Genomic DNA, 15,436 nt, shown 5'->3' on the forward strand with positions numbered 1-15,436 from the left:
TCATATAAATGGCTTGTTTTTTGTATTATTTTCTTCTATCATCATTGTACTAATTGACTGTGAAACAGAACACACCATCTGCTGCAGATTTGTGGTCCCCGTGTGTTGAATGTGATTTCCGGTAGAAGTCTTTCCATTTGTTGAGCTGCTGTCCTCATGTTTCACTGTATCCAGTCTCATCACTGAGAGTGCATCAATTAATCACCACACCCTCTGATCTATATTCCACTTTGTCCTGCTGCTCATGCATGAGCCGGACTAACGGGTGAGCTTGGAGACGCCCACACAGTCTGTGCACCCAAGACCAACAACCTTGTGCGTGATTAAAGTAGGGCCTTTTGTCTTTTTACCGGATAGCTTTTGCCATCATTACAATCAATCAAAATGTAATCACCTCATCCAGTGTATGTACAATACACAGTTGAGTCTCCAAAAGAGATTAAACACGTTTATTCTATAGTTGTTTTAATGTCAACCAATCCCATGAAAAGACCAAAACCAACAAATCTGTCTCTCTATACCATTCCCAGGAACTGGTAGCAACCCACATCTGGGTCATGGGAGATTTTATTTGGGTTGCAGATGCATACAGAATTTCTTCCTTGTACTAAATGCACTTATTTTTTCTCATTAAATGTGAACATTTAAAAAAGTATTTTAAATTTTAAAATGTGTACAGTTTTACTGACGATGGAAAAACAAGAGCCTTAACTTTTCCTAAATGCACATATTTTGTCTCATAAAGTGAACGGACATTCTGTGTATTTAGCTGACAGAATAAAACGAGAACCTGTTAACCTCAATGCAATTTTTTTGTTTCATTTATAAAGTATTTAGAATGTGTATTGTTTTATTGATGATGAAGTTGTGATTTATCAAATATATCTTTTCAAATATGATGTGGTGCAGAAACAGCAGTAGAAATGCTCAGGACTGTTGATTAATGCACAAATTTGCTGAGATTTACTCTGCCTGTCGCTAATTACCATCAGGGGCATAATGTTTCAAGTCACGCACTGTTTTTCTAATTTAACACAGTATTTATTAAGACTGCAACTAAATGAGGCCAGCTGCAGTTTATCTCATCAGTGGGAGATTTTTAAAACTCCTTTGATTATTTCAGTAAACAGAAAATATCACGGGCTACTTAATAACACTCAATCACTCTGGATCGGAGCTGCTGTGAGTCATTGAAGGTCAGGAAAAATAGGCACAAGGCAATCATGAAACACAGAAAAATGACTTTCACTTCAGCTTTTCTAAATGTTGATGTGTATTGCAATCTTTTTTAGAATTTCTTTGGCTTAGGGTTATGAGGGTACATGTGCCCTGCCAGTAGAAACAAGGGAATGAGTTTGGTGACGTAAGGGCTCACCAGTTTGCATGGGAAACTACAATGATTGGTCAAATTGGCAGAAATGTTATGTTAAGTTAATGTCAAGTCGGGCAGAAATCACAGGGATGAATTTGTGTTGCGATCACAACTTCCTGGAAGGACTGGTTAATTAGTGTTAGTTAGTGTCTCCCCTGTGTATAGTTTCTCACCCTTCGCTCATTTGATAAAACAGTAATGCAGATTAATGGAGCTCTATGGCACAGAAGAAGAAGATATATCAGGTTTTGATACACACTCAGTACTTGTTCAGTGTTGGATTTGGTTCTGCACATGGGATTTGTTGACCATAAGCAATCATTATCATCTTTTACTCATACTCTGGTAAAAAATTAGGAAATTATTGAGGACTGCAGAGACCCCATCAGTGCAGTGCCCGGGTTGTATACCACAATGTAGCTCTGAAAGTGATCGTTATAGTTGTGGTGTGGACAGATTTTTAAAAGATATTTATAGTTATTGTTGTAGTTATTGTTGTTGGTGTGGACGGCCCTTTACACTTCCATTTCAGTTACACTGCAGTTATTGAATGCAACTGCTATTTAAAGACATGTTATATTCATACCAAAATAGTATTCATGACATTAACCTTTAATTATCTAAAGAGATATTTCTTATGCACATAGGTCTTGTATAACTACAACTGGGCATTTTTCATTTAAATATCCACACCCAGAGACGGGTGGATGAGCAGCTTTATTTGTATTTTCAGTGTTAGTGCAGCAAAAATCTATTACACTAGATCCCTTCACCGCAATAAAGATAATTTAAAAAAAAATGAAAAAATGAATAAGAATTTCAATTTGTATTTCTGCCCTGTTAATCACTGTAAACAGAATATGTGTGGTGCGAGAGGAGACCTTTACAGGCATAGCAACGGGACACATCCCCCTGCTCTCTCTGTCCACGTCCTACTGTGTCTGCCTACCTTCTTTGACAGGAATCGCTGGCTTCTTCTGCCTCAGACCCAGCAGGATGAAGAAGAGGACCAGCGGGATGAAGATCTCAAAGGCCAGCACCCACTGGAGGGGGGAAAAAAACAATAACATTGACAACATTATTTAAGCTGCATTTCCAATGAAACCTGACCAAATCCAAGTCCAGTTCTAGTGCAGTGATCCTGCTACAAGGCTAACCTCAGTCATGGTTCCTTACCATGAAACTATCCTTGTCAGTTCCCGTCTCCCTGCTTGTGGATCACGCTGTGAAACAGAGTTTGCCTACTGTCACATATCGATCCATTACATCAGGGAGAGAGTGTGAGGGATGTCCAGTCTGCTAAACATGCAGTATCTGCCAGTGGCTGCCACAGCCAAAGCCTTTCCACAGTGGCAGTCATTTTAAAACAGGATGTGTAGAGTACATCTTGCACCGTTTGCAAGTGTGTGTCATTGCCCACTTAGTGTGCACAGTGGGCACATAGATAAAGACTCTCGCATACTGGCTACAGTACCTTCTGCCCTAATACACACACCTCCTCACCGGGCCTGATCATTAGCTCACATTTGATATCTGATCAATACTGCAAAGTAGCAAGTGAATTCAACCATATAAATGTTCCTCTTCCATCCTCAGCCTGTAATTGTATTCCTGCTTTCTGTCGCTCCTTATTCCCACTGTAGGAAAAATACTATCAGTAGCCAATAATTCAATTAGCCAGCCTCTCAACTGGACACACAGCAGACTGCCAAAACCGGCAATTCATAAATCATATTTAGGCTGCAGGAGAGGAGAGGAGAGGGGAAGGGAGGGGAGTGAAGAAGACAAGAGGGGAGTAGAAAGGAGAGGACACGAGAAGAGGATAGGAGGGGTCTTTTTTGCAGTTACATCAGCAACAGAGTGATGAGTCTGTCTGCATAAATGATCTAGCATTAGCTGCACACATCACTGTGTAGCTGCACACACTCATTCTAGATGATTCAGCAGTACACAATTTCCATCCAATTTATTCTCAGTGGTTGAATGTAATAATTATTTGACAATAATGATCAGGTATCCATTAATGCAGCTAACCTTGCCAGGCTGCAGTCTATGAACTGTCCAACCACAGTGGTTCCAGTCAGCGTCCTGTGAGGAACTGCTGGCAGCTACAGCATGAGGTACGGGCGTGGTTTAACATGAGGTGTGTGTGTGTGATGACTTGTGTGAGAAGTGACTGTTCACTTTCTAAGAACAATGGCGGCTATCATAAAGGTTAGCATAGATGCTGCTAGCATCAGTTCTATCAGAACAAAAGAAGAGAACAGCACTGAGGGCTTTTCTCCATGAAAAATAAGTGTTCACTCTTCTCCACACTGACCTTTAACTAATTATGTTTTGGTTTTTTTTTTATAATGATACATTTATTTAACCAGATTAGTTCATTGAGAACCAATTTTTATTTCCAATGACGACCTGGGCAAGAGGCAGCGACAAGAGGCAAGCTGATACAACAATTCAAACATAGATATGGCTAGTGCAAGTTAAAACTGCACAATATACACACTATACACGCAACGACTAATATATATACAATTTATGTACTGTATTCCAGAGACACAAATTCAATAGCAGGAGCAGTGCTCAGAAACAATCGCATGTGATGAATAATATCGGAGGTTAATGTAATGAAGGTGTGCATTTTGTTTCCGTCCTCTTAGAGTGAACTCTTCCATGTGAAACCTGAGAAAATAACGGGCCCTTCTGACCCCCTTCCACACAGCCCTAACTCCTAATTCCAGTCCATCAATAATTAGAGAGAAATCCAAGATCAGACCATGTATTCTGGTTAACATGCAGCTCTGTACAAATTAAAACCACAGCTCACATGATCACATGGTTGTGGACCAGCTGCGGAGAGTTGAAGCCAAACAAACCCTCTGGCCTGAGGTCAACTTCCCTCCTTTCTTCTCTGTTCACACAAGTTCACCCGCCATCATCCAGTGTCTTGGGTTCAACCTGGAAGTGCACCTCTAGTGGCTGAACGGAATGAATTGCACTAACATGTTAAGTGATGACGAGGCCAGACGAGGGCACCGAACCCTCTGTCAGCCATCACGATGACAAAGCTTCTGTGTGTGTGTGTGTGTGTGTGTGTGTGTGTGTGTGTTGGATGTGACACAGTGCTATCTTGTTACATTGTCCACACAGAACCATGAGAACCATGATGTCTTTGTGTGTCTTTCTCGGACGTCCACAGGCACTCATACACAGCGGGTGTTTGTGTGTTTCTCTCTGTGAAGGTCATGACAGACAAACAGGCCTTTTAGGCAAGGGACAAGAGACAGCTCACACACACACAAAACAATACCTCCCTTCTCACATTATCAAATACACTCAAATGATACATGTGACTGTGCACACAAACACTGTATTACAAATCAATAAAAGCTGCATAAATGTAAGCACCCACATGTTAGAAATTAAGCATAACATGACTGAAACAACAAAGTTAGAAAACAAAGTATTTCTACTGATGTAAATGTAGACTGTGAACACACACTCACTAAAAAAAACCCCTACGGAGAGGACTGATGCTCTCTAGTTAAAATTCCTGTATTGATTTCCATGTCTTGTAAGAACAAAAGCAAACGTCTGATTTGAATAATAAAACAGCAGAGTGCTGTGAGAGTGCCTGGTCCTGCAGTTTCCCTCCACATCCAAATGTACATGTTAGAGGCCAACTCACTATCACGGCTGCCCAGGACCTCATCTCCCACCTCAGCATTGTGTTTTAACTTGGGTTACCTCTGTTATTTCTATCAGTAATAACGTAATTATACTCATTCTTTCCACTCACTCTTTGATGTCCAAATAAAGTGGTTTAGAGCAACTGCTTTCAAACCTGATTGGTCAACTGTTTCTTGGCTTTCTTGGCTGATCGGACTTTCTAGTGATGTCACCACATTTCTCAGAAATTGCTGCTGTATCTGATAGACTGATAGACAAAACTACAAAAATAAATATAATAATATTTCTTTTGGTGTTTTTTATCCTTTTTAACAAGGACATTTTTAGTGCTGTTAGTATTAAGCTAGCTTCACCGATTAGCCATAAGATTGTGAGCACTGACTGGTGAAGTGAATAACACTAATTATCTGGTCATCATCTCAGAGTTGATGTGTTAGAAGCAGGAAAAATGGGCAGCGTGAGGATCTGAGCGACTGACCAAGGGCCACATTGTGATGGCTAGACGACTGGGTCAGAGCATCTCCAAACCTGCAGCTCTTGTGGGGTGTTCCCGGTCTGCAGAGGTCAGTATCTATCAAAAGTGCTCCAAGGAAAAGAACCAGAGACAGGGTCATGGGGGGCCAAGGCTCATTGATGCACGTGGGGAGTGAAGGTCGGCCCGTGTAGTCCGATCCAACAGACGAGCTACTGTAGCTCAAACTGCTGAAACAGTTAATGCTGGTTCTGATAGAAAGGGGTCAGAACACACAGTGCAGAGCAGTTTGTTGGTATGGGGCTGCAGAACATTCTGACCACCAGGGTGCCCAGGGGGTCACAATGTTATTGCTGATCGCTGTATGTATCTAGGGGGATTAGAAGTATGCATCAACGAATCAGAATAGTCATTTTTATACAATTATTTCACAACTTTTATTGTCTACACCTACAAAAAAATACTGTTGCCCTCAATGGTGGGTATGGAGATGCTCACCAGAGGTGGCGGTACTCAGTAAGAAGTAAGGGTACTCATGTAGACAAAGATACTCAGTACTGACGAGTACCGACCCATATCAGGCACTGACCATGCTGTAATAACCAGGAATTATCCTTTAACAAGAATGATTCCTTTGTGATGAACAATCTTCATTACAAAGCAGACCTAACATAACAAATAATTTCATCCACACAAAGAAACACACCAGAGACTGGTGTTCCTAAAAGAGAACATGCCACAAAGATTTGCTCATGCATGTTTCACACTGTGCCTACACACACTTTATGAGTCATCAGAGCGGTGTGATCCAGCACCGTGGCAAAGAGGACGTCCTCAGAGATGGATTGCATTTGGTGCCTCTGTCTTCTCAGCACAGCATAGATCTGTGCATTACATTTTACTGACACAACGGATAAATAATTGTAGCATATTGTCAGCACGTAGCAGAGTAATATGGAAAGAAGAACAATGCACTTAATGACTACACGCCTGCAGTTTTGCGCATGCAGGGCATAGGTCAAGTTAGCAACAATTAATATACAACATCCAAAGACTTTTAAAAGGTTGTTTTGATTAAAAGAAGTACGTAATGTAATGTAATTTAAGAAATATAACTAAAAGTCCTGTGTTTGTTTGACCCTCCATCCACCCCACCACCTCCAGGGGCGGACTGTCTCACTCTATTTATTATATTATATTATTATAAGACATCACCTCACTTCAACATTACATCGAAGCATTAGGCCAGACACGCATTGTGAAATTATGCTAAAATATTACCTACAGGTTACCTACAGCGCCCAATGGGGCCACTGACTAAGCTGCCATATTCGACAACCCGGGAGTGAGAAGAGGCTGTAATAGATAACAACTGAGTCCAACATTTGTATGCTCGAGTTTACACGTGATATAAAAACTGTGTATTTCTCATTATTTGCACACAGATTTTCAGTAACAAAGCAACAAACAAAAACAACAAAGCAGCATAACGACATATTTTCAGGTCACCACCAACACCTTGCAATATGAGAGTGGAGCTTTAACAGCCTTTTATCAAATTGGAATCTCTTCTTATCCCTCATCAAATATAATCAGGTTCAGCTTTTAACATTTGCAAGTAACTAAAGTTATGAATAAAACTCATCAGTGTTCACTTTTTATTAGCTAAGAAAGCAGAAACACTGGTCTTTAGCGGTGCTATAGCCTAATGAATGGCCACGACCTGTCTACTGTACAGCTTGAGCAGCAGAGTATATGAAATGTTGATTAAATGCATCTGACACATTGAAATAACAGCTGTGAACTACTGACTTTTATACGTTACAATAGTTTTCACAAGCTAATTATGTTTATGCAATATTAAACTGGGAGATTCTCCTAAAACTGACATGAGGAAGGAGTCACCACTCTGTTGGTCTTTGTGAACTACAGAAACACACATTTCACTCTAGTGGTGTTACAAAGTGATGTATCTTTCATCTGACATTCTGGATGGGTCCAGACACTGTCTTACAGAAAGCACATCAACCAGACAAAGATTTTAGATGTCTATAACCAACCATGGCAACAGAGAATTCTGGATTCTGATTGGCAGAAGTCAGAAATGGACAACTGTGCTACTAAGAACTTAATACACACATTCAAACACACACTGTACTGTCTGTTAGCATATACTCACTCACATATGCAGTAACATGTTAACACGCAAACATGGCACACCCTGGCACACACACTAACACACACACACAAAAGCCTCTGCTGACTGTCGAATCATTATTATTCATCATCTGCAGACGTCTGTGCTGCACACCAGTGATGCCATTCAAAACATTTGGAATCACAATGAAGCCAATGTTTGAGATGCACAAAGTCAGAGTGGGTCAGAGGGTGGACAACACACACACACACACAGACTTGGAAAAAGGTCCATTTGTAGATACTGACTTACACAAAGACGTATGTCTCAAAGGAAGTATTCTGTAGAGAGTTGGAGTACGGTCGGATTGTTGTTCTTTACATGTATTACCTCTGTATTTAGTGTTAATATTAAATCTGCTGATAGCACCTGAAACTTTAAACCTGAAGTGTGGAACTTTTGTCCCCCCCTTTCTGGCAGCGACAGTAATTACACCAACACTGTCGACACAATAATCCTAGTTACTGCTCATCCCTTGAGCTCTGGCAAACCAATCATTGCTGGTTGACATAAAGCCAGTGAGGGAATGGTGCCAAAATATAATATATGAATATATATAAATAGCAACCCCTAACATTGCCAGACAAAACAAAATGGCAGTTCAGTCTGATATCAGGCTTTGGCCAAAGTGTGAACCTATCATGACGTCACCCACTGGTTTGTGGTTTGTTAGTACAATTTAAGCCTCAAGTTTGGCATTACGGTTGTTGCCATGTCAGTTTTTTGGAGCCAGCGGAGGTGACGTACTGCAAGTTGAGCTGCTCTGATTGGCTGCGCAGTTTCGACTTGTCTCTAGCAGGAAACAATGGCGGCTCGCCTGGTCACACACGATCCTGTATTCCAGATAAACAGTACACTAAAATATGTTTCTGAAATGATTTTAAGCGAGAAGTAGTCAATGCAGTGACAGAATCTGGATCCATATCTGATCAGCACTGCCTAGTCTGACAGTGTGATCTGAGTTTGGTGCATTGAGCTTATGAACATAAAACGGTTCTACCTCTCTACACTCAAACACATAAACACTGCAGAGACACACCCCGGGCCTTTTTAGTGAACCATTCACCAACACATTCAGCCACCGCTGTAACACAAAGGATCTACTCTGCTGCTGATGTATTATTAAGCAGATGCTTATCACTCATTCACAGTTCAATTATGAAGAGGGCTGATCATGACTCTGCAATGAGCTGAATGAGGCTGGGGGTTCAGAGACCGCTGAGGGGCGACAAATATAGACCAGTGCCAAAACTAACCCCATATTAATAAATAATAGATCATCTTATGGAATTAAAAGTCTATAGAAGTACACTGAGGACCTGTAGATAAAGCCTGTTGGAGGATAGTTGATAGTTATGTATAGTCACGTGTCCCATCTCTGACACAAGATGTACAAGAAACAAAGCAAACACAGTGCTTTGCATTATCCAGAGTCACAGTAGTAAGTCACAGTACAGCAGCTTCCCCAGTAACATACCATTTATGTTACTCAATACCAGAAATGCTAGCATTTTTCTGGAGCAGTAATGTTATTAATTGTACTGTGAACCATTTTTTCAAGTAATCAATTTATTGTTTGGTGTTTAAAATAGCAGAAAATAGTGAAAAAGTCCAGTCCAGTCCAGACTTGGAAGCTGCCATTTTCTGAGTATGCACAGAAAGAACGCAGGTTAAATTGTTTACATGGTACTATTTTTATTTTGCTCAGTTGAACTACCCCTCTGCAACAGTTTGAAATAAAAAAAAAATGTTGTGGCTGTTTATTCTAATTGAAGTGTTTATATGGATCTATATCCATATAAATAAGACATTTTTTTTTTTAACGCCAGAAGTGGCATTCATGGAAGTAGGTCCTGCAGTGCCATCATTTCTTCAATATGCTGTTACTAAATCTGCATAAAACAGGGGGATGGAAATGTAATTTCTGTGTGTCTTCATATGATGCTAATGTGTCCACTTTTTTACACTAGTGTGTGTGTGTGTGTGTGTGTGTGTGTGTGTGTGTGTGTGTGTGTGTGTGTGTGTGTGTGTGTGTTCAGCATGAGCACATGGACCCATTAGCCGGTGCTGAAAAAGAAACATCAGCCTGTGAATAGCTGGATAAATAGCTAAAATTATGTGGGTGTGTAAGAAAAGGTGGGTCATTTCTGAGATGGCCATTTCTAAGAGGAGCACACACACACACACACACACACACACACACACACACACACACACACACACACACAAACGAGTGTACAAGTGTAAAAGGGTGGACACATTAGAGCATCATAGTCATAAGTGATGCCACCCTTGTGCTTCTGTGTTTCTCTCATCAGAAGCCTGTCTGGGTTCGTCAGGATTAGAGATCACTTTAACATTACATCAGCTCCAACATTTTCATAATAACTTACTTTGATCACAACACTGATATCCAACTATGTGACTTTGATCATCTAGTGCAAATATTTTGAATAATAACTGAATAAAGCCTATTCAGGCTAAAGAAAATCAATCAATTCTATAAAACAATGTTTTTTCCAGTTTCGTGTGAAAGAAGTTGACTGCCTTGCACAGAGCCTGACCCCAAACCCATCCAACACCTTTGGGATGAACTGGAACCCTGATGAGCCAGACCTATCACCCAGCATCAGAGTTGGACCTCTGCTTTTGCGGCTGAATGGCCACAGGAAATGCAATGTATTTATCAAGGTTAGGACTGACAGTAATTATTCATCCAAAATGCTCTTACAAAACAAGTTATTTTGGTGATGTTTTGCTGTCAGTGGATCAGTTTTATGTCAGGGAGTAATGAACAGTCAGGAGCAGCCACAGTGAGCTAAGTGATGAAGACCAACTCCAACTCCTCATCAAGCCAACCAACTTTTCTGCATCCTACTCGTGTGCATCATTTAATCAGACTGTAAATTGAAATCAGGTTCCAATTTGTGACTGATATCTTTATTAAAACAACACGAGTTTATTGGAGCAGACCAATACTGTATATTATTAGGCCTATGTCTATAGCCTATATTACTTTTAAACTACACTGCTGGATATATTTTTGTCTTGTGCGATTGTGTATTTTTACACCATGCCACTACCTCCTGCTGTGACCTGTGCAATGTTCCTTATCAGTCACATCTGTATATAAAAAGCTGTATATAGTGTACACTCTTATTCTATTTTTTCTATTCTCATTATATCTTGTATTTTTCTATTCTATTTTTTATTTAATGTGTATTTTCTTATCTATTGTGTTGTGTTGTATCTGTAGCTGCTGTGCGAGTACACTTCCCCAGTGTGGGTTCGATAAAGTCTATCTTATCTTAAAGGCCTAGGTATGGAGTTCCATAGCATTTTACCAAAGTCAAACCCAGTACTGCATAGGTTTGTGTATTTGTACATCCAACATAAGCAGATTTAGAAAGAGCTGCTGGGGAGTAAGCAACCAAGCTCTCACCCAGATTAAAGTTTGCTGCAGTATGTAAATAGCGAGTGTCGGCTGCATATACTGTACGTGTGTGAGCGTGTGTGTGTGTGTGTGACTGTGTTTTAGAGGAGCCAAGCCAAAAATACAATCTTCAAATATACCCATACATTCAGGATCAGGTATGTATAAAATACACAGAGGCATATTAAAGTTGGGTTTGATTGGATGCAGGTTTCAAAGACTGGCCGTGGGTCCGCACACTGTATGTGTGAAGGTGTATGGAGTGGCATCTGCATTCCCGCTGTGTCACCACACTGTCTCAAACTTCCGCTGCGTGAGGACAAAGTCATCTCCCCGGGGTGACATGAGCATGCGCGCACACACACACACACACAGTGCCAGAGACTGAACACTCAGCAGACAGGTACAGACCACAGGGAGATTGGCTGTGTTGGTACAGGCACTGGTGTCCTCATGTCCTTGTTGCTACAACTGATACAGGACACAGACTTTCCTGCCAGTTAAAGTACAGCCAGAGTTGAGTTAATAGTCCAATTGGTCAAATATGCTGTTAAGTGATGAGAACACAGCCAATTAATTTCATGTCTCTGGTAGATAATAAGCCCTGGTTCAAGGTAACTTTCTCATTTATTGGTTCCTAACTTTTAGCTGCATGCCTTCTCACACTGAAAACTTATTTAGTTCATAGTCTTTTATTATCAAAAGGATGAAAAAAGGTATTGGGGGGAATATCACAAATACTTATTTTCGTATGGAGATATTATTGGTGCAAAACAACTATACAACTGTGACAGAGGTATTTGTAGTTGTAGAGAAGGGTCACACACGTGTATCAGTAAATTTGAAGTAACAGAGAAAAATACTAATAAAAGAGTTGCAAACTTGTAGAATTTCTTTTCTGTCCCACAGCCAACAATAACACCTTCTCAAATTCTCTATTACAGATGCATAAATCCAATTATACAAATCACAAATTAAGAAAGTCATACATTTATATTTTTGTTACAGTTGCATCAGTGAATATTGTGCAAAACATAACAAAACAGACACCCATATCAAAACATGTCAAATCAAAATTTGCACACCTGAAAACCAGTATGTGAGTTCATGCAATGAAAGCTGCTCTTTATGAGCCAGAACGCAACCTCAGATCTTCTGGTTTCATCTTTTAAATCCCTTCCAAAAGACACACTTTTATAATCAGCTTTTACGACAATTTATTTTGAATTTCAATCTTTTAAATTTTTTGTTATTATAATCTTTTATTTTATTTAATTTCAGTAGTTTTTCGTCTTGTTTTTAATCTCTTAGGTGTGTTTTAGGTTGTATTCTGTCTACCTCACATATTGCTTTTAATCTTTTATTGCTAGTATTCTTTTATGTGTATATAAAGAACTTTGTAAACATTGTTTTTTAAAAAAGTGCCTCCCCAGGGCAAGGTGAGGCAGATGAGGTGCTGTTAGGAAATGTTTAAACAAGCATACAAGACAATAAGGAAGCACTGATATATACTGGACTCAAATACTGATAAAGTGTAAATGACACGTCTTCATACAACAAGTACTGTAACACGGTTATGAGTTGACATGCAGTCAGTTACGGTTTACTGCTACTGCGTAGGTTATTGTGGCTTATCAAGGTAGAACATGTTTAATGTGTGTGGCAGGCCTTGTTTGGTATCATGGACTCTGAACCTCTGCTGTCTTCAGGATGACTTCTGTTGATATACCTTCAACAAACATTTGTTTTAGTGTGCAGGTCGTTGATAATAAAGTCATAATTTGTCTAGTGTGTCTATGTGGGAAACAGGAGAGTCTCAAAGAGGAAGAGGAACAGCTTTAGCTGCAATAGCCTGGTTTCTTATCTTGTAACTTAATGATTGGGACTTTTCTAGGATAGTTATTAAATATCCATATACATATACCATTTTCTAACGAAGAAGCCTAATGATCCACAGAGGTCTCCTCCTCTCCAAAACAAACTGACCTGCTGATTAAAACCGCTAGAAACACTGAATAAAGCAGTTCCACCTTAACAATCACTGCTTCTCCCTCGCTGTTGGACAGACAAAGGACGTCCTGGAGGGGCTGCGAGCTGGGCTGCTGCTAACGTTAGCTCAGCTTGTTTCCCTGATAACTTAAGAAATAAAAGCACCAAGATTTAAACAGTGGATGGTATGAATGTGGCTTCAGACTGGATAAACAGGATAGCTTCTGGCAGACAACCACAACGCTGACACAGGCACAAAGGGGATATGACGCCATGGACAGGCGACCGGTGAAACGCAGCGTTACCTGAATAACATGACAGATTTGAACATTGTTGGAATTTGGGATGATGGAAGTACACAACTCAACTACATACAGAACATAGTGTTTATAGACATTTTAATGTGGAAATGTTACTTATTATAGCCAATTTGCCGCCACATTCTTAATCATACAACTTCTTTGACAAGGTTTGATTAAAATGCTGCTAATTCTTAACATATTCTTAACATTTTTGTCAACTATTTTTGTCCAAAATTTAGTCCACTAAAACTAGATTAAAGCAAACAGTGTGATATTGACTAAATGTGAATTAAATTAATCTCAGGACTAAGATTAAGACAAAAAAAATAGCTGACATTAACGCTACTTAGCATCCAACACCCTTTCACACATCAGTCATCACACACCATTGTTCCACAACATCCACAACAACCTGATGTAATCCTGCTGCAGTCAGGTCTGAACCCTGACTAAAAGCCTTCCACTTCTCCCCCTCCTCTCCCCTTGGAGGGAGGAATCACTCCCTCTGTCTAAATGGATATGTCATCTTCAGTCTGGCTGCCCCACAATGCAGCATCTCCCTCTAATCACACTTGTCTTTTAAAGGGGCACTTCACCCAAAAAAAAGCAGGACTGATTTATCGTGAATCCCCAAATTAAAACCAACACTGCGCAATTTCATTTGGCTTAAGAGTTTAGAGCTGATGAGTATGAATGTGTCCTCCAGTAATGGACCTAAAGGACGGATGAATTAACAGGAGGAGCACAATAAAACTGTTTTTAAAAAATCAGTTAAATAAGATTAGCAAGAAAATGGTCTACAAAGATCTACAAAACAGGTTTAAATGTTGCCGTCTGTCCTCAGTCAGTACACACACACAACACACACACACACACACACACACACACACACACACACACACACACACCCACACACCCTTCATCCTCACTTTCCCTCGTTCTCAGATGTTACACTGTTATGCACACACTCACTACACATGTCACCTTCTGGATGGCTGCATTTACGCCTATTAAACCTACATCCATTTCAAGCACGCACAATTTTGACTGTGTCTGAAACAAAGCCAGATGTCAAAAAGGATATCAAAAAACAAAACATTAACACTTTGACATCAGTTTTATACTGGATGTGTGGAAAGGGTGGGTTGGGTATTGGGGATTGGTGAAACCGTTTTTTTTAAAGGGGATTTTATTTTTTTTTTTTAAATTGGCCCAAAAAAGAGGGGGAAAAAAAAAAAAAAAAAAAAAAAAAAAAAGGAAAAAAAAAAAAAAAAAAAAAAAAAAAAAAAAAAAAAAAAAAAAAAAAAAAAAAAAAAAAAAAAAAAAAAAAAAAAAATTTTATATTAAAAAAAAAAAAAATAAAATAAAAAAAAAAAAAAAATTTTTTTTTTTTTTTAAAAAAAAAAAAAAAAAAATAAAAAATATAATACTTGTCAAAATTGACTTTTAAAAATCGCCCGTCGTGGGTTTTAGCAGTTTGATACACTGTCAGTATAAAATTGGGGGGGGGAAAATATATAAAATCCTCTTTTTATTTTTTATTGTGAAATTTAAAAAAATGGGAAAAATATAAAAAAAAACAAAAAATTTAATTAAAAAAAAATTTTTATTTTTCAAAAAAAAAATAAAAAATAAATTTTTTTAATTTTTTTTTAAAAAAGGGAAAAAAGAAGTACCTATCTTTCCCCCCCAAAAAAAAAACCCAAACCCCTCAAAAAAAAAAAAGGCCTTGCTTTTAATAAAACCCCCAAAAATTATTTGGTATAATTCCAAAATAAAGGACAGGGAGCTCTGTTGCAATAAATACATTTTTTTTTTAACTAAATGTAGGGTAAAGTGATTCCAGTATGTTTAGTGTCATTTTAAAAGTGTGAAGTATATTTTCAAGACTGTGATAATATCATGTATCGCAATTATTTGATCTCAATATTCGTGACTTTTCATATCGTCCCATGCCTAATATAAATACTGATTATTGCTG

General features: G+C 39.0%; 1 protein-coding gene across 2 annotated transcripts in view; it reads right to left on the bottom strand.

Moving 5' to 3' along the window:
• The window catches only part of abca2 (ATP-binding cassette, sub-family A (ABC1), member 2), a 94,432-nt gene that overhangs the window by 62,564 nt on the left and 16,432 nt on the right, over positions 1-15,436 (bottom strand). For both annotated transcript variants that reach the window (XM_051422236.1, XM_051422235.1), the window contains exon 2: positions 2,322-2,415. In XM_051422236.1, the coding sequence (XP_051278196.1) occupies positions 2,322-2,415 (94 nt within the window). The remainder of the gene's footprint in view (positions 1-2,321; positions 2,416-15,436) is intronic.

Source organism: Dicentrarchus labrax, unplaced genomic scaffold, assembly GCF_905237075.1.
Source record: "Dicentrarchus labrax unplaced genomic scaffold, dlabrax2021, whole genome shotgun sequence".
NCBI lineage: Eukaryota > Metazoa > Chordata > Actinopteri > Moronidae > Dicentrarchus > Dicentrarchus labrax.